Source organism: Pteronotus mesoamericanus, unplaced genomic scaffold (genome assembly GCF_021234165.1).
Source record: "Pteronotus mesoamericanus isolate MK-2021 breed Mesoamerican mustached bat unplaced genomic scaffold, CSHL_Meso_final contig_169, whole genome shotgun sequence".
Taxonomy (NCBI): Eukaryota; Metazoa; Chordata; class Mammalia; order Chiroptera; family Mormoopidae; genus Pteronotus; species Pteronotus mesoamericanus.
In genome coordinates, this window is record NW_026555068.1 from 1,773,921 (window position 1) to 1,799,253 (window position 25,333).

At 52.3% G+C, this 25,333-nt stretch overlaps 1 protein-coding gene across 7 annotated transcripts in view; it reads left to right on the forward strand.

Moving 5' to 3' along the window:
* MCF2L (MCF.2 cell line derived transforming sequence like) overlaps positions 1-23,073 on the forward strand; it is a 111,955-nt gene extending 88,882 nt beyond the window's left edge. For 6 of the 7 annotated variants that reach the window (XM_054565866.1, XM_054565871.1, XM_054565864.1 and 3 more), the window contains exons 11-32: positions 205-396; positions 893-1,084; positions 1,741-1,900; positions 2,761-2,834; positions 3,104-3,180; positions 4,766-4,832; positions 5,659-5,774; positions 7,207-7,276; positions 8,509-8,601; positions 8,912-9,004; positions 9,931-10,056; positions 11,044-11,265; positions 11,446-11,538; positions 12,691-12,769; positions 12,946-13,012; positions 13,857-13,975; positions 14,274-14,366; positions 15,446-15,520; positions 19,053-19,174; positions 20,746-20,858; positions 20,942-21,045; positions 21,179-23,073. In XM_054565866.1, coding sequence (XP_054421841.1) covers positions 205-396; positions 893-1,084; positions 1,741-1,900; positions 2,761-2,834; positions 3,104-3,180; positions 4,766-4,832; positions 5,659-5,774; positions 7,207-7,276; positions 8,509-8,601; positions 8,912-9,004; positions 9,931-10,056; positions 11,044-11,265; positions 11,446-11,538; positions 12,691-12,769; positions 12,946-13,012; positions 13,857-13,975; positions 14,274-14,366; positions 15,446-15,520; positions 19,053-19,174; positions 20,746-20,858; positions 20,942-21,045; positions 21,179-21,264 — 2,433 coding nt within the window. In that variant the 3' untranslated portion in view covers positions 21,265-23,073. The remainder of the gene's footprint in view (positions 1-204; positions 397-892; positions 1,085-1,740; positions 1,901-2,760; positions 2,835-3,103; positions 3,181-4,765; positions 4,833-5,658; positions 5,775-7,206; positions 7,277-8,508; positions 8,602-8,911; positions 9,005-9,930; positions 10,057-11,043; positions 11,266-11,445; positions 11,539-12,690; positions 12,770-12,945; positions 13,013-13,856; positions 13,976-14,273; positions 14,367-15,445; positions 15,521-19,052; positions 19,175-20,745; positions 20,859-20,941; positions 21,046-21,178) is intronic. The other variant, XM_054565872.1, reaches the window with a different exon arrangement.
* Positions 23,074-25,333: the final 2,260 nt, after the last annotated feature.

A 25,333-nucleotide genomic window follows, 5' to 3' on the forward strand; every position in this document is an offset into this window, starting at 1 on the left:
AATTGGACTTTCTGCCATAGAATGGAAGCCCCCAACCCCAAGTGATGTCGGCAGGTGGCAGTGGACCAGCTGCCTGGCCTACCCACCCCTGACCCCCATTCCCAGGCCCTACCCCCATCCTCACAGATCCTTCAAAGGAACTAGCGCTCTGCTTGCTTATACTTAACCTAAGCTGAGCTGTGTTTCTTGGGCGGCTCTCTGCAGGCAGCCGTGGAGCGGGCCCGCGCCCTGTCCCTGGAGGGGGAGCAGCTCATCGACAACAAGCACTACGCTGTGGACTCCATCCGCCCCAAGTGCCACGAGCTCCAGCACCTCTGCGACCAGTTTGCTGCGGAGGTCGAGCAGAGGAGGGGTCTACTCAACAAGTCACTGGAGCTGCACAGCCTCCTGGAGGCGGTAGGCCCCCCAGCCCCACACCCCTGATGGCAAAATCACTCTTGGTCCCACGTGGCCAGCTCCTTCTGTGTGGGATGTGCCACAGTCATTGATTAGAAGCTGGTCCACACCCTCCTGTCTGGATGCCTTTCTAGTGGCCCAGATGGTCATGTCCCGACACAGCTGTTTTCTAGAATTCACTAACAACAACTAACAATTTCTTTTAAAAGCCCGAAAACTTGCCACCTAGCTAACTCATTGCATTTTGCCTCTCTCCGTGCGTGTGAGTGAGTCCTGTCCTGGCTTATTTGCTCAACTTTTTAGAGCACTGCATTCCCTCCAGGGGAGTCCTTTGGATATAGCAGCAGAACTAGGATGATGTAGTGCTGCAAATATTCCCAAAAATATAGCGATCAGCGGGCTATATGGGAGACAGCCAACAGGTCCCAGCAAAGAGGGCCCAGACGCAGCTGCTAACAGTGCCATTCTCTCCTTCTGCAACGCTTCCCATGTCCAGTCCATGAAATGGTGTGATGAGGGGATTTACCTGCTGGCCTCGCAGCCTGTGGACAAGTGCCAGTCCCAGGATGGGGCCGAGGCAGCCCTCCAAGAAATTGAGAAGTTTTTGGAAACCGGCGCAGAAAATAAGATCCAGGAGCTCAATAAAATTTACCAGGACTATGAACCCATCCTCACCCAAGACTTGATGGTATGCCAACCTGGGCCTTTCACCTGTAGCTCACCTGTCCTGAATGGTGGGGAGTTATTCTGATGATGTTCGAAGGAATCATTTGATGAATTCTTCGAGGATAGTAGGCAATTGAGAGAGAGAGAGAGGTGGGGGCGGAGGGTCATCTAGCTCAACTTTCCTTATACAGAAATCATTGTCATGCCTCCCTCAAAAGGTGCAGGGCCTTCCCCTGCAAGGGGCATGTTTTTGATGAAGCAGCCATTCCCATGGGTCCCGCTTCCCGGGTGTTCCTCTAAGTAGAGTGCTGAAATAGGACTCCTCTTCGATCTTGGCCAGCTGTACTCGGCCTACCCCCTGGGGCAACCCTCAAGTTTACTGCCTCTTCCATAGGCAGTCTTCAGACTCATGGAAAGAGCTACATGTGCCTCCCTTCCAGCTGAGTTCCCTCGAGGCCCAGCACCCCCATTCCGTAGTGGGGTTGCCACCGCTCCCTGGCCACAGCGAGCAGACTCGGTGCAGGATTGCCGCATCGGTGATGGGTGCTGCATCATAAGCATTTAAAATGGCGGTCACACAGAGGACAGGTCTACAAGTGGTTGTTCTGTTTTTAAACTGCAAACACCAACACTTATAAGGCATCTTGCTAACTAACCTGTCATACCCTTTCACATCAGGAACACGTGCAGAAAGTCTTCCAGAAACAAGAGAGTATGGAGGAAATGTTTCACCGGAGACAGGCGAGCCTGAAGAAGCTGGCGGCCAAGCAGACGAGGCCTGTGCAGCCAGTGGCCCCCCGGCCAGAGGCTCTCACAAAGTCTCCTTGCCCGTCCCCAGGTATGTGCCAGCATGCCTCCTCCCTTCAGGGGATGCCCTCCCTCTGTGTCAAGATTTATTTTGTAAATAAATTTGATTGGCCCTTGGCCCGCTTACTTGTTCACTCTCATCTCTGCTGCCTCTGTGCTCAGCACAGCACAGCTGATCGGTCATAGCAAAGAACTGAAGCATCGACTGTCACAGGACTTTCCTGGGCCTGTTTCCCCAGACTCTAGTCTCTCCCCAGCGCATCTCTTCCCAGTGCTGTTGCCAAAACAGTTTTCCCCACACACAGGTCCAGCCTCAGCCCCAAAGCCTCCTCGTGTGGTGTCCGATGCTTCGGCCACTTCTGCCGCCCCAGGCTCCACAGTCAGTGGCCGTGGCCCCTCGTCGCCTCTCTCCCCAGCACAGTCCTTCTCCAAGGCCCAGCTAGACGCGGGGCCACTTCCTGACAACTCCTCACCCCTTCCTTGTCTCCCAGCACACTCTTCTGCAGCAACTGGGACCTCCTGCTGGTTTCCTCAGGGCCTTGGCAAATGTTCTAAGTTGGTGGCAGCCCTGGTGAGCTGGCTCCCGGCCCCCAGTATGTACAGCTGTCCTGGCCGAGAATTTCTTACCCCTGTTGGCTGGGAGCCCCTCTCGGCATATGAACTAACTCCAGGGCCCGATCCCAGGTGGTTCCCCCATGTCCTCTCCCTCCACCTTATCTCCTGACCCCATTTCCTTTCTCTTTAGCTTTGCTGTGCTTCCCTTGCCATTCTCTAGGCTGCTTGCTTTTTTTCCTCTGAAAGTAAAAAAATAATTTCCAGACACTCCTGGGTGTGCCTTTTCCTGTCCAGGCAATAAGATATAAAGTTATTCTCCTCTGCTTCCCAAACCAGGTGTCCGGAGAGGTTCTGAGAACAACAGTTCTGAGAGCAACGCACTCCGGAGAGGGCCCTACCGGAGGGCCAAGGTGAGGCCCCACGGCCCCTGCACGGCCCCTGCATGGCCCCTGGCCTGCCACCTCCTGGCCACCTCACCCTCCTCGGCAGGCATGCAGCCCAGCTCTCCCAGCCCCTCCCCCAATGGCGGTACTTGTCCTGTGAGATCTCAGATTTCACATCTGCTCCCAGATGGAAAATGAGCTTGGACTTCAAAGCCTTAGAGTCAGGATGTTAGGCTGTGTCTTCTTACTTTTGGGATCTCGATGTACTGATGTACTGCGTGCTCTTCTCCCTCCAGAGTGAAATGAGTGAGAGCCGGCAGGGCCGGAGCAGCTCCACGGGGGACGAGGAGGAGAGCCTGGCCATCTTGCGGAGGTGGGTGGGCTGCCTTTCCGGGCACCACTGAGCGGCTCTGGTCCAGGCGACAAGCGGGACCCACGTAGACCTCAGCCTTTGGCCAGGACGATCTGAATATAAACAAGCCAAAGGTGGTGGAAAATGCCAGCCTCTGCCCCAAAGCCACCATGTGGGAGCACAGCTGGCGTCATGGGGCCCACACACATATGTGCATTGTGCAGAGCGCAGACATGGAGTACACGTGTCTGTTTGGCACGTCTACATCTGAAACCAAGAGAAATTTAGATTTCCCTTGAAAAAGCCACATTTGCCCCGGGTCCCCAGGCAGCACTATGATGATTTGAAATGGATTATGTTCTCCCTTCAAGACCAGGTGAGAAGACAAGTGTGATTCAGCCCACCCAGGCCCTTGGGTCACACATGCAGGGCTGGCCCCATACCCGTCCCCCTGGCCCAGCTGTCTGTCTCGTTGGTGGACTTGGTCCCTCCCAGGAGCCTTTCCGGGTCATCCCGGCTCTGTGTGCTGGGTGACACTTCTCTTTCTTCATCGCCCCACTGCTGCTTTTCTCACACGCCCCCCGCCCCCGGCTCTTCTTACTACCCACCTAGACTGCTTCCGCAGCACCTGCCGTGGCGTCTGGAACCGCGTCTGTCCCAGGCACAGGCTCCGATGAGGTCTGAACTCTGGACTTGACAGGGAGGGCACTTCCAAAGTCCTTCCCAGGAATGGCAGGCACTTTCTCCCTAGAACCCTACCTTTCGGCCTAGCTAGGCTGTCCACGTTTCCACAAAGGTAGCCTGCGTCCTGCCGCCTTCCTGTGTCTACCCACTCTGAGATCGGTCCTCGGAAAGCTGCCCCCCCACCCCCAACACAGTGCCTGGCCCCCAGCGTCCAGCTCACTTCTCCACCAGGACATCCTCCCCTTTGTGCGCACACTGTGCTCTGTGCTCCCAGATAGGCACCCTCCCCTCTGGCTTGTGGTGGTGAGAAAGAGGCCCAAGGCCCTGTCTTCCCCCTCCCCCCACTCCCCCATTTAGGATCCCTGACTCTTTGAACTGAAGCCTAATGCCTTGTTGAGTGCTGACAGTTGTTTCAGAATTGATCATGCTTAATAGTCCCAACCCAGGAGCACCCCCTGCCGCAGGCTCTAGTTCTTATGTATTAAAATGGGATATTTGGTTGTAAGCGGTTAGAAGGTGGTCCTCATCCCTAAAAAGACATCTGAGCAGCTGATTTGCAGTCCCATGCTCCTCCTGGGACTCCATAACATGATGGGCACATAGTAGTTCCACACATCGTCACTGTACCCCACTACATGCAAGAAGGTGGTGATGTAAACTGAACCGGCTACAATGATGCCTTGACGGCCCCCAGGCAAGGAGCCTGCCGTGCATGCACAGGAGGGACTCTTCCAGGGGGAGAGAAGGGGCAGCTGGGGAAGGAAGTGGGGACAGATCTGCAGGGCGGGGGAGACTGGGAGACGTGACCTGAAAGAGAGGGAGGCCTGGGGAATCGGAGCTCGTTTTGTGCCGCTGGCCCCACAGCAGGGAGGCGGGTCAGGGAATCTGCTCCTAGATTATAAATCCTAGTGCCCGTTCACAGGCATGTGATGAATGAACTCCTCGACACGGAGCGGGTCTACGTGGAGGAGCTGCTCTGCGTCCTGGAGGTGAGCCTGCCCTTGGCGGACGGCCAGGCATGAGCCGTGGGCTGGGATTCCCCACCGTGTGGTTTGTGTCCACCACAAAGCACATGAAAGGATGTTCACAGCAGCTTTGCTCATAACAGCCCCAAAGTGCAAACAACTCAAATGTCTGTCAGTGGGACAAGGGACAAGTAGATTTAGGTGGATTTGCACAGAGACAATATTTATAGCAGGAAAAAGAGCTGCTGCTGCAGAGAGCCAAGCACAACCCTCAGGAGCGTACAATGAGGAGTGGAATCTGCCCAGAGTACGTGCCGTCCCTGCAGAGGAAGCCCAGGACGTGCAGAGCCAGTCTGGGGGGCGGACGGCCAAGCGGAGCCTGCCGGGCGGTGATCATTGCCTGGGAAGGGCAGAGGGGCTTCTGAGTGCTGGAATGTTCTACATCTGGATCTGAGCAGTTGTTACAGGGTTGTAGACATATAATAATGCAACAAGGGGCACACAGAAGATTTGTCCCCTTCATAGAAATTATACCTGGATTTTGAAAAGGCCAAAAGGAAGAAGGATGGAGTCTCCCCATCCCCACCCTCCAAAATTTGTGCTGTTTGTAATTCTTTCATATTCTGTGTTACTTGTCCAGATGATCATCTTAAAAATGGGCAGTGACTAAATACGAGGTGGATTTGCTTTCTAAAACCTGAGACAGTGTCACCTGCCCCACTAAGCCCCACTAAGCAGTCACACGGAGACGGGCCTTTGGTGGTGAACTGTTGGGCTGCTGTTAAAGTGGCCCACATATCTGTCAGCCGTAGTTCAGGAGCTCCCTGCTGACCTCTCTCCCCTTCTGCAGGGCTACGCTGCTGAGATGGATAATCCCTTAATGATGCATCTCATCTCAGCAGGCCTTCAAAACAAGAAGGATGTTTTATTTGGAAACATGGAAGAAATTTACCACTTCCATAACAGGTGGGACCCTTCCCCTGATCACCGTAATGTCTAGCCTCTGAAGTAGCTGCCTGCAGGGAGCTAAAACCAAATCCCTTCCTCTCAAGATGGGATAACCTCACAGAAGGGCCACAAACCAAGAGCAGTTTATGGGATGTGCCCATGGCTCGTTCTCTGAGCCGGGGTGGGTGGTTACAAGTGGGCCTCTGCCCAAGTGGGATGATGCCTCAGAGCTTTGTCAGCACGAACATAGAGGAACAGCCCGCCCCTCCTGCCTCTCCCTGTCCTTCGGGACCAGCAGAAGCCAGCCCACGGCCCGAATATTGGCATGTTGGGGTGGCACTGAAGGCCACACCACTTAGCAAAGGTGGTTTTGTTCCCAAGCCCATTCTTGGAAAGGGTGGTAACATCAGAAGTTCCTTTTCTGCCTTTTATGCCCTGGGACAGCAATTTGCTCTGTCCTCATGCTTTGGGGAAAGTATGGCTAGTCCTTCTGGGGCTGCTTACCCTGGGCTCCTACTTGCAACTTGCGGGAGCTCATGGGACAGGAAATGAGCAGGTAGACATAAGTGGGTAGGGAAGCAAGAAGATGATGGCGACGTCTGTGTGTCCTGGAAAAGGGCCAGCTGTGAGCCAACCCAGGGAGCCCAGCTGGCATGGGACTCTAGCCCCACCCTCCTATGGGTTTCAGGGGACACTTGGGACTTCTCTCACCACCTGCTTTTGCCCCTCAGTTACTAGCATCCCTCACTCACCCATTGATAAAGGGGGTACCAGGCCACAGCTGAACCCGGCCTCAGAGCCTTCCTTTGAGAGTTAAATGAAGAGGGTGCCCTGGACCTTCAGCATCCCTGGGGGTTCTGGCCAGTGCTCGGGCCCCGGGCCCCTGGCCGCAGAACTAGCGTAGTGAGCGACCCCCCCAGGAGCTCCTCTCCCTGGGGGATTCACCCCCATGGACAGGTGTAAGTCAAACACGTGGGAAAACTTGGCACATGGCTCAGAAACAAGGCTGCACCGGGGAGGGTCTCAGGGACAGGACCGAAACCCCCTTCACCTCCACAGAAACCCGCGGAGCACACAGCTGTGAGGCTGCACTTCCAGAACCTCCAGATGCTCTGTCTGTCTGCTCATGGCCTCCGCATCCCATGTCTGTGCTGATTTAAAAAAAAAGAAAACTGTCCTAAATTCTGTGTGAACACCAACACCAAAAGCATGCAGGGATCCGTGGGGCCATGTCGCTTAAACCTGAGAGCGTGATGTAGTCAGAGCTCTGGGAGTGACGGGGGGCTATGGGTTCCAGGAATCAGACTGTATTCTCACACGCAGGAGCTGCTGAACTGCCCAGAGCTGGGGATTAAAGTTGTTTGGCAAATAATGGCTTATTAATTTGTTACAGATGCCATCTTGTTCAGGGTATTTATGATACAACCTAATGCACACTTTCTTTGTCTAGAATATTCCTGAGAGAGCTAGAAAACTACATAGACTGCCCAGAGCTGGTTGGAAGGTGTTTTCTAGAAAGGGTATGTGTTTTTATTAATGTATACTTTCCTGTGCCTTACTTCCTAAAATTACTAGTACTTAAAATAATAACTTTAAATTCTATTACAGTCCCCAACTGAAATCACAAAGTACCAATGTTTCCAGTTTGGCTGATTTGACATGACACTTTTTGGTAGGGCTGAAAGAATATGTTTTTTTCTAAAGCCCAAGAACTACTTTGAAAAAGAGAAAAACTAAAAAAAAAAAAAAAATCTTTGAGACATGTCAAAATTAGCAAGCATCTGAGTTTTGATTGTGTTAAATGAGGCTGGACATTTCTCATGGTGTTTGTTTTGTGTCTGGTCTTGTCCTGATTAAGATTCCCTCACTGACCAGCTGACTTTGGACCAGTCATCCACGTCCTCTGAGCCTTATTTTTCTCAACTCTTTGACATAGTAGATGCCTGCCTCCTTCCCGGGTGGGATGATCAGCTAAAGTGGGTGTGTGGAGGGAAAGGGGGCTTTAGGAGCAGGAAAGGGGGCTGCTCTCTTCTCCACAAGGTCCCACGTGATCCTCTTGTGTTGATCTCCATAAACTGCTCGTTAGCAGTGTGGAAAATGCAGCTAAGCTTACTAACAGCAATAAAACTAAGTCATTTTCACAAAAGAGGCTGGAGGCTGAGAGCAGTACAATGAATTGACATGAAGAGGCCGCAGGGAGGAAAAGGAGGAGCAGCACCGGTATTCTGACTCAGCCTGGCTGTAATGCTCCTTGGTGCTATTTGAGGGGTGGGGTGGGGCAGTCACGCTGTAGGCCAGTGGTTCTCAAAGTGAGTCCTCTGGCCAGCAGCCTCAGAGTCTCCTGGGAACTTGATAGGAATGCAGGTTCTCAGGCCCCACCTTAGACCTGCCCAGTCAGAGCCTCAGCCTGTTCTCACAAGCCTGCGGCGATTCTGATGTGCGTGCAAGTTTGAGCACCACTGCACAGGCTAAGCTCTGGAGAGCCTTTCTTTAGAAAGTGCGTGTTAGTCCCGTGTTTATCTTACACTGTTAGACCTATGGCAAGAGCCAGCTATATTGATTGAGGGAATCTGTTTAAAAGAAGTATCAGGACTAATCCAGCCCTGAGACGGGAACTTCTGGTGGGGATGTTACCTGACTGACCCACAGTGAGCGATGTGACATCTGAGGTGGGGACAGGGGGCGGCGTTCAGGAGGAGGTCCGGCTGGCCCCTCTGAGCCGCACTGTGACATGCTTCTGCCCCGGGGCCAGATGGAAGAGTTCCAGGTCTACGAGAAGTATTGCCAGAACAAGCCCCGCTCTGAGAGCCTGTGGCGCCAGTGCTCCGACTGTCCTTTTTTCCAGGTATGTTTCGGGGCTCTCTTTAAGAAGCAGGGCTGCCCGACCCTTGGGCATCTCTGGGCCTCAGTGGAAGAAGAAGAGTTGTCTTGGGCCCCACAGCAAATACATTGTGACACATAATCACAAAAAAATCTCATAATGTTTTAAGTAAATTTACAGTTTTGGGTTGGGCCGCATTCACATCCATCCTGGGCTGCATGCGGCCCGTGGGCCACAAGTCGGACACCCCTGGGAGAGTATAATCTCCTTTACTAACTGACTCTCACAGAAAGAATGATGGAAAGTGTCTAAACCAGAGATTCAATGGTTTTAGGAATGCCAGAAGAAACTGGACCACAAACTGAGTCTGGACTCCTACCTGCTGAAGCCAGTCCAGAGGATCACCAAGTACCAGCTGCTCCTCAAGGTGAGGCCCGGGGCGTCCCCTGGAGCCCACTCTGTCACTGCCGGCCTCCCCTCTGGCCAGGCGCCCCCCAGGCTGCCACCGCCCTGCTGTCTCTGAGCGATATGGTCTCTGAGCTTCCTTCCTCCCATCTCTGCGAGGGCCGGGCTCTTCCCAGACCTGTGTGGCGGCCTGCTGTGTGCTGGCCATTGTTAGGGAGAAGGCAGGGCCACTAAAGGGAAGAGCTGGACAAACCCCGCCCCATGGAGCACAGACTCAAAGGGTCTCCACCCCGACACCAGGCTGGACTCCCGCACCAGCCTGCCCAGCCAGGCCTGGGCTGTGTCAGCTGTCTGTGGGCCCACCAGAGGCGGTGTGAGCAAGCCAATGCACGTGGAGAGTGCGTGCATGACGATCAGATGTTCGTTTGTTTGAGTGTCAGATTTGAAAGGAAGGAATAACCAGTTTAGAAGCAGGGAGACAGGAGGCAGGGGTCTCAGTCTGAATTTGCTGGGGTCAGAGCTGCACAAGGGCGTCAGCCCTGGGGGACTGTAAGGGGCTTGCGCTTGCCAAGCTCGGCTGAGCGTCCACTGGCTCAGGAAGCGTCCCCGATTTGCAGCATCGGTCTGGGCTGTTGTGGGGTGGGGTAGAGGGGCTTCACGGAGATGAGAGGGCAGCTTCCTGAACTGCTCCTAGCCCAGGGGTCCCCAGGCAGGCCCCACGTCCAGGGAGGGTATGAGTGTCCACATGCGTGCGTGGTCTTGTCCTCATCAGCGATGACTGAGCAGGGAGCCACACTCTGTGTCCTGAGTGTCTGTGCTCAGGGCCACCCAGGACCTGCACGTCTGGGACAGAGCACTGGAGTTCCAGCAGCTCTCAAGGGAGTGGTAGGGATCAGTGTCCAGACAGGTGTGTGAACATGGTGTCTTCTCCCTGCACCCCCCTCCCAGGAAATGTTGAAATACAGCAAGAACTGCGAGGGGGCAGAGGACCTGCAGGAGGCGCTGAGCTCCATCCTGGGCATCCTTAAGGCCGTAAATGACTCCATGCACCTCATCGCAATCACAGGCTATGACGTAAGGACTGCTGTGGGTGCTCCTGCCTTTCTCCCCATCCTGCTGGGGGTGCTAACGAGCCTGCTGGGTGGACGGATCTGCCAGGCAGGGGCCGAGGCCAGCCCACAGCTAGTGCAGAGCTGTGCCCTGGGGCTTTGGTGAGCACGGGTGTCACTTGGAATCGGTCAAAGCCCGGTCTGACTCAGGGGGCCTGCGGCAGGTCTGCACGGGGGCTCAACACTGTGTGCCCCTTGGAGGTGCACCCCTGAAAACCTCTTCATTCCTGGTCTTTTCTTGACGTCAGCATGTCTCAGGGGACGGGTGTGAATCTGTTTTCTCTGATGCTGTTTGTGGGCTGATAACATGTAACAAGTGGGCATTAAAGTCAGGTTTCTACATCTCTGTGTGCCCATATCAGTCCAACTTATTAATTTGTTTGCATTTCTGTAAGCCTATTCAGCACTCATTCTAGGTTTCTTTTCATTAATAGAGTATTTTTAGAGCAATTTTAGGTTCACAGCAAAATTGAAAGGAAGGTACAGAGATTTCCCATATACCCTCTGTCCCCCCCTCCCCCGTTATCAGCATCCCCACCAGAGTGGGATATTTGTTACAATTGATGAAACAACATCAACACATCATTATCCCCCAGAGTCCATTGTGTACATCAGGGTCCACTCCTGGTGTGGCACATTCTGTGGGTTTGCATGAAATGTTTCATGACATGTGTCCACCATGGCAGTTACCTTACAGAGTAGTTTCACTGCAATAAATGTCCCTGTGCTCTGCCTGTTCATCCCTCCCTGCACCCCCTCCAGCTCCTAGAAGCCACTCATCTGTTTACCGTCTCCATAGTTTCCTTTTTCCGAACATGACATAGTTGGGACCTGGAATGCGGCTTCCCCAGACCAGCTTCCTTCCCTCAGCAACACACATTTAAGGCCCCACCCCCACCCCGCCGTGCTCGTTCTGGGTTTTAAATGCTCCTCACGTTGCTACGCATTTCAGGGGAATCTGAGTGACCTGGGGAAGCTGCTGATGCAGGGCTCCTTCAGTGTCTGGACGGACCACAAGAAGGGCCACACCAAGGTGAAGGACCTGGCCAGGTTCAAGCCCATGCAGCGACATCTGTTCCTGCATGAGAAGGCCGTGCTCTTCTGCAAGAAGAGGGAGGAGAACGGGGAAGGGTACGAGAAGGCCCCGTCCTACAGCTACAAGCAGTCCTTAAATGTGAGTAAGGCTTGCTCCCAGCAGCTGCAAACCTTCCTGGCGCCAGCCCTGGAGAGAAGGATCAGGGACCCGTTCCATGCTGTAACTGAGCCTTGGTCACGCCGTCCACCTTCTGGAATCTCTGGCATCCTTAACCCCCATCTCAACACTAACACCTGTCTCCCTATTGTGTGCTCTCAGATGACAGCTGTTGGCATAACGGAGAACGTGAAAGGTGATGCAAAGAAGTTTGAGATCTGGTACAACGCCAGGGAGGAAGTTTACATCATACAGGTCGGACCCCAACCTTTCTCTCTCTGAGCAGGCATTGGGGCCCCTTAGGATTGCCACTGAAAGGCTCCTAGTGAGGGCTGGTGTCTAGAGTCTCCCACGAAGTTTTAGTCCCCAGAGGCCAGGAACGCCACTGCTCATCTGGGGGCACCGCCCCGCGCCATCTTAAACCTGAGCTGAACCAGGGGAAAGGGCAGGAGAACGCTGCAAGTTAAGGTGTTGGAAGTGTCCTTCCAGAAAAACGAGCTCAGGCTCCTGTAGCGTAGGTGTGCCTGGGCGGCACAGGGGAGCACAGCTCGCCTGTGCCACACTCACATAACCAGTTCCCCCTGGCAGGAAGTCTGTCCTGAGCCCTTGCCTGTCCTCACCTTGCTGGTGAGGGCGGGAGGCGGGTGAGGCCGTAAGTGCATTTGTGAGACCCCCGGTGCCCTGAGAAGGGGTCAGCCAGCGCGAGGATCTGCCTCTCCCGGCTGCCTTCAAAATCCTGACCCGCGGGATGGTTTGGGCCCAGGGCTATGTGGCAGCCCTGTATCACACTATTCTTAGCTGTCTACAACTCATAACACCCACAGCAGCGCCGCCAGACCCCAGGGCCCCAGAGAGCTATGGCGAGGATGCGGCCCAGTGCTCTGGCTTCCCACAGGCCCAGGGTCCACAGAGCCCAGCCACCCACCTGGCGCTGCCCGTCGGGCCCCACGCTGCACCGAGGCAGTACGGAGCCCTGGCCAGCGTTCATGCTCTTCACGGTCTCCCTCCCCCTGGAAGTTTAGAGTCTGCCCGTAAGGTGTCAGACTCTGGCTACTCTTGTCACCTAAAATGGCGTCAGAGCCACTTCCCAGAGAGACTTATTCTCAGTGTGTGCCACAGGATCTTCCCACTGAGTCAGACATCAGTGGTTGTGCAGACGTATTGGCTGGCTGTCAGTCCACTAGCTGGTGCTGCAGCAGCCTGGGCCCTGTCAGATCACGCCCTTGCCTGTGGGGCGAAGTCCCAGAACAAGGAATGTGCTACCGTTTACTCCCTTCTCCTTTCACATACAGCGCTCTCATTGCCTATTTCTAAGATTGTCCTCGGAAGTTTTCAGAGTAAAATACCAAAACGTGTGTCTTTAGGGAATGAGAGCCCTTACCTCTTGACATTTCTTTGGGGGGACAGGCACCAACCCCTGAGATTAAGGCAGCGTGGGTGAACGAGATTCGGAAAGTGCTGACCAGCCAGCTGCAGGCTTGTCGAGGTGAGAATGCCTCCAGCTATCATTTTCTCCTAGCTTTTGCTCCAGGGGTATTTTTACATAAGTTCGAAGCAATCTCACAGTTGTAAGCTATCCAAGATAACATAGCCCTTAGAAGTAAACGTGCTGGGTTCAAGTTCTTCAGCCACGCGTGGGTGGTTTGTTTGTTTCTCCCGCAGAAGCCAGCCAGCACAGAGCCCTGGAGCAGTCCCAGAGCTTACCTCTGCCCGCATCATCCAACACAAGGTGAGGAACACGAGCACTTGCAATGCCGCCGCCGTGTGCGAAGAGTCATAAGCAGTCATTTGCACAGGCCACAGACTTTACTTGGCCCTTGTCACCTGACTCTCTTGGTTATGCGATTACTTTGCATTTGCCCAAGGCCCCCTGGAGTGCTCCCCCTTTGGAATCACGAGCTGGTGGGTCAGTCCCAGGAAGCGGCCTCAGAGGCGTGCGTCTCTGGCCCCGTTCCCAGGCAGGGGCCAGTCCCTGACAGTTTGCTCATTACTTTCTATCTGTGGGTCAGTTCTTTCCCGTGATGCTCAGCATATGATGCAGCTGTTCCAGGTAATAGTTAACCGCTAACATTTCAGTGTCAGTAGCTCCTCAGACAGGGACCACTGGGTGCTAGAGGCTGAACCAAAACTCACAGACATGGGACACATTTCAGACACCAACCTTCACAATGGCTTTTCAAACCCTTTCTGCCCTTATTCCTGCCTTATACATTCACTTACTTTTTTTAACAGTATTGTTCCCGTTTCTTATATAAGCCACCTCTAAGCATTTGTAGAACAGGATATGGTCTAAATGAATAATCCATAGAACACTGGTTTTAAAAGAAGAACCCCTTGCCCCCCTGCCCCCCCAAAAAAGCCACCTCCTGCTCAATGTCTAGGAAGGTGGTTTTATCCTCATTTTGTTCCATTTGGGCTTAATCCAGAAATTCTTGGCCGCTCTGCAGTGATAGGAAGCGTACTTTAAAGACCAGATAGGAATTCAGTCTGGATGCCTCAAATTCTCAAGGAGAGTTTTCAGAAACTAACCAGGCAACATTCTATTTCTTTTTCAATGTGTCTGATGTCATTAGTCCTTCGAAAGGGAATACAAGAAACGTCAAAAAGTTGGAAGAAAGGAAAACTGACCCTCTAAGTCTGGAAGGATACGTGAGCTCAACGGCATTGCCAAAACCCCCCGAAAAGGGCAAAGGTGGGTGCCTGCAGCCACTGAGCCCAGGTGTACCGGGACCTGCATCAGAGGTGTCCATCAGTGGGCGTACCAGGGGTGCATGGCCTCCTATGGGCCCGCAGAGCATTTGTAAGGAGTTCAGGGTTCCCTAGCCACCCCACACAGAGCACCGGAACCTCCCAGATGAGCCCCTCTTCCTCATGGTTATTATGCGCAAACCCAGCCTGAGATGAAGCCCTGCTTGACCTGACATGTGCCCTCCCCAGAGCACCCTGGGTTGTGGACACCCTCTGCACTGTCCCTTTCTCTTCCTTTGTAGATGACACAGTCACTAGCTCTACCTCAGAAAGCTCTGCGCTTTCCAAGAAGCGCTTTACTCTGCAGGGCTTTGCTAACCTCAAAGGTCAGAAAGGTAAAAGGCACCCACCTAAAATTGTTTTCTGGACATGTCCCTTACCAAGGTGGCATGTCCGTCATCCATCTGTGTGGTGATCATTCATGAGGATGTTCTTGGGAGGGGCATCTGCCTGCTTCATCCCAAGCGCACCCATTCAGAGCATCTTCCCACTGATTCGCTGGGGTTTTTTTACTGACACTGCTAGGTCTGTTACATATGCAGCCACAGTTCTCCTTTGGGAGCCCTCTCTTTCAAAAGGTAGAGGGGAGCTTTTCTAAGGAAGGCCTGCTCAGAAACGACTTGTCATTTGCTTTTTTGGTCTACTCTTCCCCCTTTCTTGCTGTTTCCTGTCAGTCGCTGTGGGCATTAACCTTTCTGCTGCAATTACTCTCTACAGCCGGAAGCTGAGGTGCTGGTGTCAGCTCTCTCTGGGGGCCTTCGCCAGTGCCCAGGGCAGATCAAGGCTCCCTTGGAAGGAGATCTCTAAAAGCTTGACCACCTTTGCGTGCTACTTGACAGTGAACTGCCCGGGAGGGAGATACACCGCGATAGCTCGGGGCGCAAGCCCTGCCGTGCCAGGCGGGCCTCACAGGGCTCTCCACCGGGTGCTAAGAGCCAGTGTTGTCTAGGGTTCTTTTCATTGGTCCAGAGGTTGGTCCAAAAAATGAGAGGGTTTTTTTTCCCCAATTTATAAAATACTTTCAAGTTGGCCTCAAACTAAAAAAAAAAAGGACCAATTCTGGTACTGTATACTTTGCTAAGTATAGGAAGTGTATGCCTAGCTGAGAAAATGCACCTAGAACTCAGAAAATGAACCCAGAGAGAGCCCCAAATGATGGTACCGATTGCTAGAGTCACTGCACACCGGTCTCTTCTCTTATTATTCCTCACGCCCTCCCTCCACCTGCAGGACCCCTCAGCCAGCTTGTTCCCAGGAAGCTGCTTCTTGAATCAGTGACAATCAGCCTTTCGATGTTTGTGTCCCATCCCGGCATGAACGCAGTGTTTCTCATGGCCTCCTCGGCGCTCTGCATGCAATTCCTCACTCTCTCTCTTCTCTCCTGTTATATTTTTGCCTCTTCCTCCTTCTGCAGCTTCTCCTACCAGTCCTGACAAAAAAGCTAAGCGACATGAAGTTAAGAGCGATCCAACGCCTTTTGGTTTACGAGGTAGAGTGGCTCAACCTTCTGGACATAGTCTGCCATCCATTATTTTCCTGTCCAGTTACAGATGCTGTCTGTCTTGCCATTATGTGTCATCTAGAATGTAAAATGAAATAGATCTCTGCTAGCCAGAAGCAAACTCATTGCTTTGTTCAAAAGCGTAATGCTCTGGTAACAGATACTGTGATGATGTCACGCTTCTTGGTTGAACTCCTCACACCAGGTCTGCCTAGAACCTACAGAACCACCCACCGGCCACTAGTTAGAGGCTGCTGACACGTGGCTGGCATTGGGTTGGGTTGGGCTTTTCCACTCAGTGGCTTTTTAGGCTGCAAGGCACTCTCTCCACAGGCCCCTGCAGCACCAGCCGCCCCCTGCTTTACCAGTTTATCCCGACACTACTTGGTGGAAACGCAGAGATGGCAGCTGCGGGATCCCGTCAGACCTCTCATTTCATGGGGGGATGACCAGTCATGCAGACAGATGAGGTCAAGGTCTATGCTGAAAATCAAGCCTCCTCCTTTCTTGCCCTCTCCTATCCCAAGGGTAAAGCCCCCCGCCCCTGCAACCCAGGGAAACCCAGATGGTTTCCTGGTCCAGTGAGGACTTCACTTTGTAAATCTTTCTGAATTTTGCAAACAATTGTGAAGGTTCACAAGGGGTGTAGACTGAACCAGAATTCCCTACACGCGCTGTCAGAGACCACCCAGAGGACATGCAAGGCCCACTCCGGCCTCCAACCATGCTCTGCTCCCTGGGAACCCAGGCTGCGGCCCTCTTGCTGCCCTCGGACATGACAGCTCAGAGGCCAGGGGCTTTCTGACCCTCTCCTGCAGCCTTCACACGGGTGACACCCAGCTTGCCCCAGGTGCTTGGGGGGAAAAGTCATTCTGCTCCTGGGAAGGGCTATTTTTGTCCTTTACACATTTCCTCTCCCCTGAGACCTCTCCCTTGTGTCGGAGGCTGGCATGGGGCAGCAGTGAATGCAGCCTTGAGCACGTCTCAGTACAACTCAAATGCTGCTTTTACTGCTTTTTAGCCAAATTTTGTCCCCTCCGCACGCTCGAGTCTTTATCTGTAAAATGAGGACAAGGCCACCTCACAGGGTCACAGTGGATGCGTTTGAAAGTCCTGAGCACGGCACCTGGGGCCCAGCAGCCAGTCCCCCTCCTCCTCCTACTCCTCCCCGTCATCACTGGTCATTTCCGCCTGCAGCAGGTGACGGTGAACTTGCTGGCTGGCCCTCTTGCAAAGGCTGAAGTGCTTGCTTCCTGAAAAGCCTCAGCAGCTCTTGTTTTACTCAATATCAATGCCAAGGGACTGTTTTACAGGAAGTAGAGGTGACCATATTAATGTCCCCCTGCAAAATCCCCAGCATCCTCCGTAGATCAAAGGAGGATGCTGCCCTGATCTGTGGTTGTGACACTGACCCACGATGTCATTCTCTAGTTCCACGCTTGGGGCCTCGGGCACACTCAGCTCTCAGTTTTCTGCTTACTCCTTTGCCCCTTTGCAGCCCCACCTTAAGGCAGAGTTGCTACTGGAGCCTGTTGAAGAGGTTCGCCCAGACGCTCCCGGGCAGAGAGAAGAATAACCACAGGCCTAGACGCTGCCCTGTGTGTAGAAAGCCTGCCATTCTTTGCAGGCGCTGGGAGGTGGGGGGGGAGTTGTTCACACAAACACAGCCATGCTGCTCTCTGTAGCGTAGGTTGATCTAAGGCCTCTTGGCCAGGCAGCACTGCCTTATCTGCCCATGGAAGAGTCTTCATCTTCCTGTTCTCACTGGCCTCAGACTTCTGCTTCGCCAGAAACTTCACCAGAAACCCCACCCTATCTATCGGTGGTGGGCGGGAGGGGGGAAGATGTTTGCAGCCAGGCTTCTGGCACTGTGACCCTCTTAGTCCCCTGCCCAGTGCTCTGCTTAGCTTCCCACACAATGCAACAATTCCAGACAGGCCTGAAGCAGGCAAGGGTGGGTCGTTTGTAGCTGGAAACTCACAGCCCTAATCCATGCACAGACACAAGCGTGGCAGGGACATGGGCAGGGCCGAGCTTCGCACACCTCCCTTGGCCCCAGCACCTGGCCCCAAGCAGGCCAAGCTCAGAGACTCTCCCGGCCCAAGGGGTGTTTGGAGAGCCCCCAGGGCTGCTGGCATCTGCTGGCTTCTCGGCTCTGAGGATATAAGCAGACACATGCTTTCCTCCCAGGGCTCACTGTTCTTCTGGCTGATGGAGAACTCTGGGTCCCAGCTCCCTTTTCTAGAAAGGCAAAGATGGCTTCCTATTGCCTCTTTAACACTAGGTTTTCATTGCCATGCTTAAATATTCTCAGCCTTGGGAACTAGCCCATTAGACAGCTTGCCACTTTGCAGCCCCAACTTTATAAAGGGGAGCATGCATTTGCACTTGGCTCACTGTGGTTCCTTCACACCCAGCACCCTCTCTTTCTTGGGGAAAAGTATGCTTCCAGCCTCTACCAATGTAACTTGAAACTGGATGTACCCAAGCCCAGATCTGACAAGCAGTCTGCTTATTTCCCACATTCACTTGCTTCCTGTTGAAATGTTATTTAATACCATCTGGTGGCTGTGATCAAATACCAGAGGGGTGTGGCTTTCGCTTGGTGCTTTATTACTGGCATTTACTGCATCGATTCAGAATCAGGAATTCATCGCCTCCTATCTCCTCACAACTTACTTGCGTTCCCCACCCCGCCAATGGGAAATGCAGTTGCTTCTCTTTGGGGCTACGTGCCAGTGGAGAGGCTAATGAAAGAATATACATACTTTATAAAGTCCAAAAGGAAAGCTTTCTTCCACTGAATTTTGGGCCAGTGGAAATGGTTACAGCTCACACAGGCCGGCCCTGCAGCCCGAAGGCCTGGGCTGGGATCCCAGCTTTGCCTCCATGGTCTGCAGAAGCTCAGACACATGACAGTGTCATTCCCATGAGGCTTGCAACCCCCTTACCTCACATGTGAAGAACTGGGAGTGTGTCTGGAGCAGGGCGCTATCAGTAAGCCTCAGCCGTTCATGGGAGGAGCTCTTTTGGCTCAGTCTGATGAGTGTTGAGTGGTACATCGAACATCTTCCCTTCCATGCGTTGGCTCCAACACAGATGGGTAGCAGTGTCTCCAGCTAGTGGTCTTTCAGGGCCTCTGTGCTCCCCTGGGACTGGGACCAGCAGATGGGAGGCTGGGGGCGGGGAGTGCTGCTTCTCACCTGGGAAGCCGCAGGGCCTGCTGGGGAAGTGCACAGCCATCCAGGGAGGCGCTGGCAGCTCGTTTCTTTCCCCTGATTGGCCGGGCAATGGAAGCAAGTCCTCCGGACCCTGTCTCCCTGGACTATTTGCACAGTCGAAGCGAACATGGCAGGCATTTCAGAAATCAGCAGTGTGCCCTGCAGTCTTTACAAGCTCCTGGGGAGAGGACAGGCTCCACGTGGGTGGCACATTTGGGGGTTGCAGGGACTTCCATAGATCACCTTCAGACAGGCTTGTCACTGAGGGCAGTCCTCACTGGAGCCTGTTTCTCTCGCAGGTTGGAGCAAAACATCCCACCCATTGGAGGCCCCTGAGGACAACGATGGCTGGTCGAGTGCCGAGGAGCCAATTAATTCCTCAGATGCGGAGGAAGAAGGCGGAGTGGGCCCCAGGAAGCTGGTAATCTTGGCTCCCCCCTGGGCAGTCAGCCTGGTGCAGCGGGTCCCCGGGAGCCCCAGAAGCTCCAGCGTGATGGCCTGCAATTTCTGTGGCCACTGGGAGGAACTTCTCGGTTCCGGGGCTCCCTGTGGCTCTGTGTCGCCTCCTCTCTGTTAGTTCATCATTGTCACACCACCACACAAGGTGGCTCTCCTCCACAGGGAACATGCACACCGATTTGCCTCTCAGAAAAATAGAATGGTCCCAGAAGCTTCCATATAGCTATGTATGCACCTCTGTCTCATTTTTAAGAGAATAGCACTGTCTTCAGGGTGTGCATTCTAAATAAGGTCCTGTTTTAACTGGCGCCGCAGGGAGAAGTTATTTACGTTTTAAGTCATTAGAGTCAGGATTATACCAACAGGAATTTACCGCACTCTCAGGGCTGCCCTGGTTCTAGCTCCAGGGTTCTCGCAGCTCACAGAGCATCCGAGTCTGGAGGGCGGACACAAGTGAAGGGAGGAAACAGGGAGAGCCCTGGCACAAACCAGGTGGCCTAGCCCCGGAGGCCTGAAGACGAGAAGAGCCGCACATGGACACAGGGCACGCAGAGGAGCCCGGGCGTTGGGGGACCCAGGAGGGGGAGACCGAGGCTGGCTGGCGCAGGAGGGTCAGGAAGGGGGTGGCTCTGGGGCCCGGGCAGTCTCTGAGGGGGGTTTGGATTCTGTTCTCACTGTAGCAGGAGGACATGGTTTTGGCTGCTCAGGGCCAATTAGGGGCTAGTACCGGTCATCCTAAGACGGCATGGCGGCTCCCGTGAGGAGAGAGGGCTCTCACCCTCAACCTCCCGGCTTCCACACCCTGCAGCCCTGAAGCCCTGTCCTGCAGTTTAGCCACATGTTGTCACATGTCTTATTGCCAACTGAGGCTTGAGTTCCCCCCATGCTCCGTCAGAACAGCTTCCTCTTCCCAGGGCCCGCATCCTCTACAGAGCGTCGGCCACAAATAGGTGCTGAGCATCTGCTGTGTGAGGCACTGTCCTAGGCACTGACGATAAAACGGCACAAAATAGACAAGAATCTCCTCTATAGAGAAGCAAAACAGTAATGATAACGAAGTAAAATATATAGTATTTAGGTGAGGATGGCTGCCATTTCGAAAGGAGGCCGAGGAGGGAAGAGCATTTCAGGAAGAGGGAACAGCAGGTGCAAAGATCCTGGGGCCAAGGGCTATGTTTGGAGTATTTGAGGCCTGTTCAGTGTGGCAGGAGCAGAGGGAGCAGCAGAGGAAGGCCAGACCACCAGGAGCAAGCTGAGGGCACTTTGCGGGCCAAGTAGGGCTTTTTTTTAGCATGGTCACAATGAGGGACCTAGCATCTTTTACAACTAAGAGACCCTCCCAATTTAAGGTAGTCATTGCACCAGAAGCCCCACAAATGGCAGGACCCTGACAGAGTGCTCGTGTCCTCCTCTTATCGCTGGACACTTGGAAGGCCACTCACGTGGGACCTTGCCTGTTGCTGGATAGTCGCCATGGCCTGCGTTCAGTGCCCGGGGGCAGAAGCAGAGGGTTTTGTGTGTCTTTCTCCGCAGGTCCCAGGGAGGTACACCATCGTGGTGGACGATGAGAAGGGAGGCCTCAACACACTTGCCGTGAGAAGCGGGGACATGGTAGAGGTGGTTCAGGAGGGCGACGAGGGCCTTTGGTAAGACACCCCACAGTGCACTCACCCTCAAGCCACTCTGGGCAAGTGGGCTGGAGCCACTGACTGGCCCACACCCCCTGCAGGTATGTCAGGAACCTGACCTCCAGCAAGGAGGGCTGGGTGCCGGCCAGCAGCCTGTCCATGCTCCTCAGCAAGTCCAGCTCAGCACAGTGCTTGAGCAGCTCAGGTAAGACCCCCCGATCCACGCTGACCGTGCCCTGAGCCCACCGGGTTTCGCAGCCTTGAGCCTATTTACAAGAAAGAGGGACTTGAGTGCACACGTACGGAGCCGAAGCCGTTCTCGCCTGGTTTTCCCGCAGAGTCCAGCACAGGGTCCGCTCTGCTGAGCAACTCCTCCAGCTGCAGCGAGAGCTGCGGCGGCCCCCTCTCTGACCTGCAGGGGTAGCACTGGCCGGGCCCCCAGTGCAGGAGACCAGCCTGCGAACCTCTAAGTTTTCCTTTGCTTGGGCTTGCCTAGTTTGGTGAGGGGACGGTGCTCTAAGACGCCCTGGGAAAGGAAGATCCTGACAAGACCCGAACAACGAGCTGCCTGCTGCCCACCGAGACTCATGGTGCAGGAATGGGGGCATTCGGAGGGATGGTTCAGGAAGAGTCTGCCCTCCGGCCTCCATGCCAGATTCCCTCCCAGGGCACAGAGACCGGTTCCCATGGAAAGACCAGTACACCAAGCTTCCTCGGAAAATCTGGATGGACAGAGTATGGCTGCAGGCCAACAGGCCACCTGTGCAGAAGGGCTCTGAGGTGGGGCCGTCCCTTCTGACCTCTGCCAGGCAGCCTGGGAGGAGCTGGCCCCAACCGCTCTGCTTTGGTTTCTGACATTTCTGGTCTGGTGCTTTCTGCAGGAATGTGCATACTGTGGGACTGCTTCCAAAAGATGTGACCGATTCACTGACCCAACAGCTTGAAGAGAGAGGGGGTGGGGGGACTATTTTGTCTTTTACAAATTTTTTTTAAAGCAGGGGTTAATCCCATGGCCGTTTTTTGGTGGTACCTTGGCCTCTAATCTTTACCAAGAATCACTGTGTTTACATGAAATGACAATTTGATACTGCATTTGATACAAAACTATTTTTTTGTTACTGGGGTTTACATTGCAGCACGTTGTATATACCGCTGAATGATTGGCGGGGGGGGGCCTCTCTCGTGGAAGCTGACGGCACTCTCCGAAGCCCACCTGGTGATGAGGATGAAAACACATCCTTTGATAGAATCAAACAGCATTTCTACAAACAAAAGCAGTTAGAAACCAAGAAAATCCCTTCACCCGGTGTAGTTAATTTTCAAAAGAAAATTTAAACAATAATTTAAAATACTAACCTTTTTTTCTACAAAAATAATGAGGACTCTTCATTTTTTTAACACGCTTCACTGAATTAGGATTTTTTATTGTTTTTAAAGAATACATGAAGACGCAGTTTTTGCAGGGTATCATCTGAACCCCTGACGTCATGTGCAGCTCAGGGAAAACCTGAGCCCAGCCCCCCTCTGCCTCCTTCCCACCCTCCCCCGCTGCATAGGCAGTGAAATCACCCTGCACGCGCCGGACAGAGCCACCCTAAATACAGAAATTTAAAGGTGCAGAGTTTATTTTATTCCAATCAAAGCAGAACTGGAAAGAAAGCTCTCCTGTTTTACCTTTCTTTGTGTTTCAGAAACAAATTCTGTTCTTTGGCAACACTCTCTGTATGCGGTTGGGGCAGATATTTTTATATGTGTGTATATATGTTGATGTGTGTACATATGTATCCAATGTAAGGGACGTATTTATAGCCTTCATGCTGCTGGCAATGTGTCACTTTACAGCCCTCCCTGAGCCCCCCCCAGGCCCTGCGGAGCCGAGGCCAACAGTCTCCCCCACCACCACAGGCAAGGTCCTTGCCCCACACACACATGTCCTCGCCAGCCAGACCCCTCCGGAGTGTGGTAATAAAACAAAAACGTGCAAGACTTGGCAGCTTTTCTTCTGTGTATACGTTATTTGAAAAATAATGTGTCTCATAATTTAATATATTGATTGTTCAGACGCCTTTCCTACCATCTCAGCCTGGGACTGTCCACCATTTTTTGTCATCTCTTCCTCTAAAAGCACTTTAAAACCTCATGTTTCAGTCACTGTTCTTTTTTTCCCCCTGCCGATGTAAACGAAATTTAAAAATCAGAATTCTTTACTGTATGGACGAAGTTTGAATAAACATCAGCAACTCTTGCTGTCTGCCTTCATCTGCAAAGGCACAGAATTCCTTCTGTCTTAAGGTCACAGCACTGCAGTGTTTATTTTGCTCATCTACTCACAGAAGGACAATCACATCTTAAAACAGAAATAAGGCGGGCAGTGCCTAGATACCTTTCATATACTTTACTTTGTTAGAAAGCAATGAAGATAGACTAACAAAAAGCTTATGTGTGTCAACAATGTAAAGATAACAAAAGAAATGTAGAATTACCATGTCAGAACAAGAATACAGTTGGTCACTTTTAAACCAGGAAGGTAGAGAAGAGAGAAGAGTTGTCGATCACTAGAAGAGTAGGGTGTGCACAGGGAGAATCATGATGAACAGGAGCACAAAGGTGATGGAAGAAAAAAGCCCCAATATTTCTCAGTCACAACAGATGTAATTATGTTACACTGACCTATGGAAAGAGTATCAAATTGTATAAAACAATTGCTAAAAGAGACCACAAAACAAAATTATATAGAGGTTGAAAACAAGAGAAAGAAAAAACATATAACACAAACTCTAACCAAAAGGAGGCTGGGATAACAATATTGATAACACATGAAATTAAATTTAGAACTTCAAAACATCTAACAGTTATGCTCAAAAGATAGAGAGCAAAGACAGCAATCATGGGTGAAAATTTAATTATCTCACAGAAATTAATACCCATTTGTCCCTAAAAATAGGAAAAAATATGCATTAATTTTCAACACACATGGAATATACACAAATATCTACAAAACAGTGAAAAAACAGTTTAAAAGTTTAGAAAACAAGTATTGGAAATTATGATATATGTAGGACTAGACAGAATTATGCACATCAGAGCTCATGAGTGCGCCTAAGGCATAGCTCTGAGTGGCATTGATAGACTAGCTGCATTTAATATTTTATATGACAAAATTAATGAGTTTACCATTAAAAGAAACTAAAAATAAGACCAATATAACCCAAAGAAAGTATAAAGGAGGAATTAGCACAATTCAGAGAAGATAATAAAAACGAATCAATAAAATCAAAACCATATTCCTTGAAAAATAACAAAATACAGCAATTTATAGGGAAAAACTGATTAACTTTACAATAAATAGAGGCTTTAAAATTAGAGAACCATTATGAACAACCTTCTGCCAATACATTTGAAAACAAAATAGGAATTTAAGAAAGCAAGTTGTTAAAATTAATTAGGGAGAAATAAAATACTTGGGTTGATGAATAACAAAGAAATTGACTTGCAGTTAAAAAAAAAATTACCCCAGATACTAGACTCAGATGTTTCTTTAGGGTTAGCTGCTCCTTTAAGAAGAATCCAAGGAAAGTCAAGGGCAGAGATGCCCCCAGAAAGGGCTGTGGCTGGGAGGTGCAGTCAAATGCTAAAGCCCCTTCCCTCCCTCCCCGCTCCACAAATAAATTCCTAAATAATTAAGCAATTATTAAAAATTCCAGATTTGATCAAGAAAATATCTCTAAGGACTAACGCTTCCATCTGGGGAGTGGGGCTGGGATCCTGCCAGAAATAAACAGAGCAGGTGTCCCCAGTTTCCACCCATCCACGGAAAGGATGCGACTTCCAGAGAATCGGCCCAGGCCCCCTGGGGGCTGGGTGCCGGGTAACCGAGCATCCCAGGGGGCCAGGATGGGCCCAGGTTCAGCACAGGAGGTCTGGCATCTGAGAAACCTTTCCCTGCCTGGCCGTCCTCCTGTGCCCTGGGGCCAGGAAGACAGGGAGGGACAAGACCTGGATGCCAGGGCCACGGGGAATGCCAACTGAAGCCAAAACGGAGTTGGTGGCTCAGCTGGGGGCAGGTGCCCCTTTCCTGGTGCTTCCCTTCTCCGCCAGATGCTCTGTCTCCCTTAAGAAACCAGGCCTCCAAGGTGGGGACAGCCCTGTCAGTCTCCTCTGTGGCTCTCTTCAAAACATTAACATTCACACCCTGGTGTGTGCTGTCCTTTTACCAGTGTTACCACTGTGAGCAATGGTTTTTCATTGCAGTTTAACTCTGTTTTCCCAACTGCAATCATTAGCCCTATGGGCTTCAAAATCCTAAATTGCATTTGAGATGCTTATGCCAGGTGCACCGACGTTTCAGAAAAGGAACCTCTGCTTTGAAGACTCAGCTGTGCTTTCTGGGCCCGGAGTCCTGGGCTCAGGCCCTGTCTTTCTGTCTCTGATCCCGCCCACCCGCCCCAGCATACTTTTGGCCCAGGTGTTTGGGAGGCTATGTCTCCCTCCCC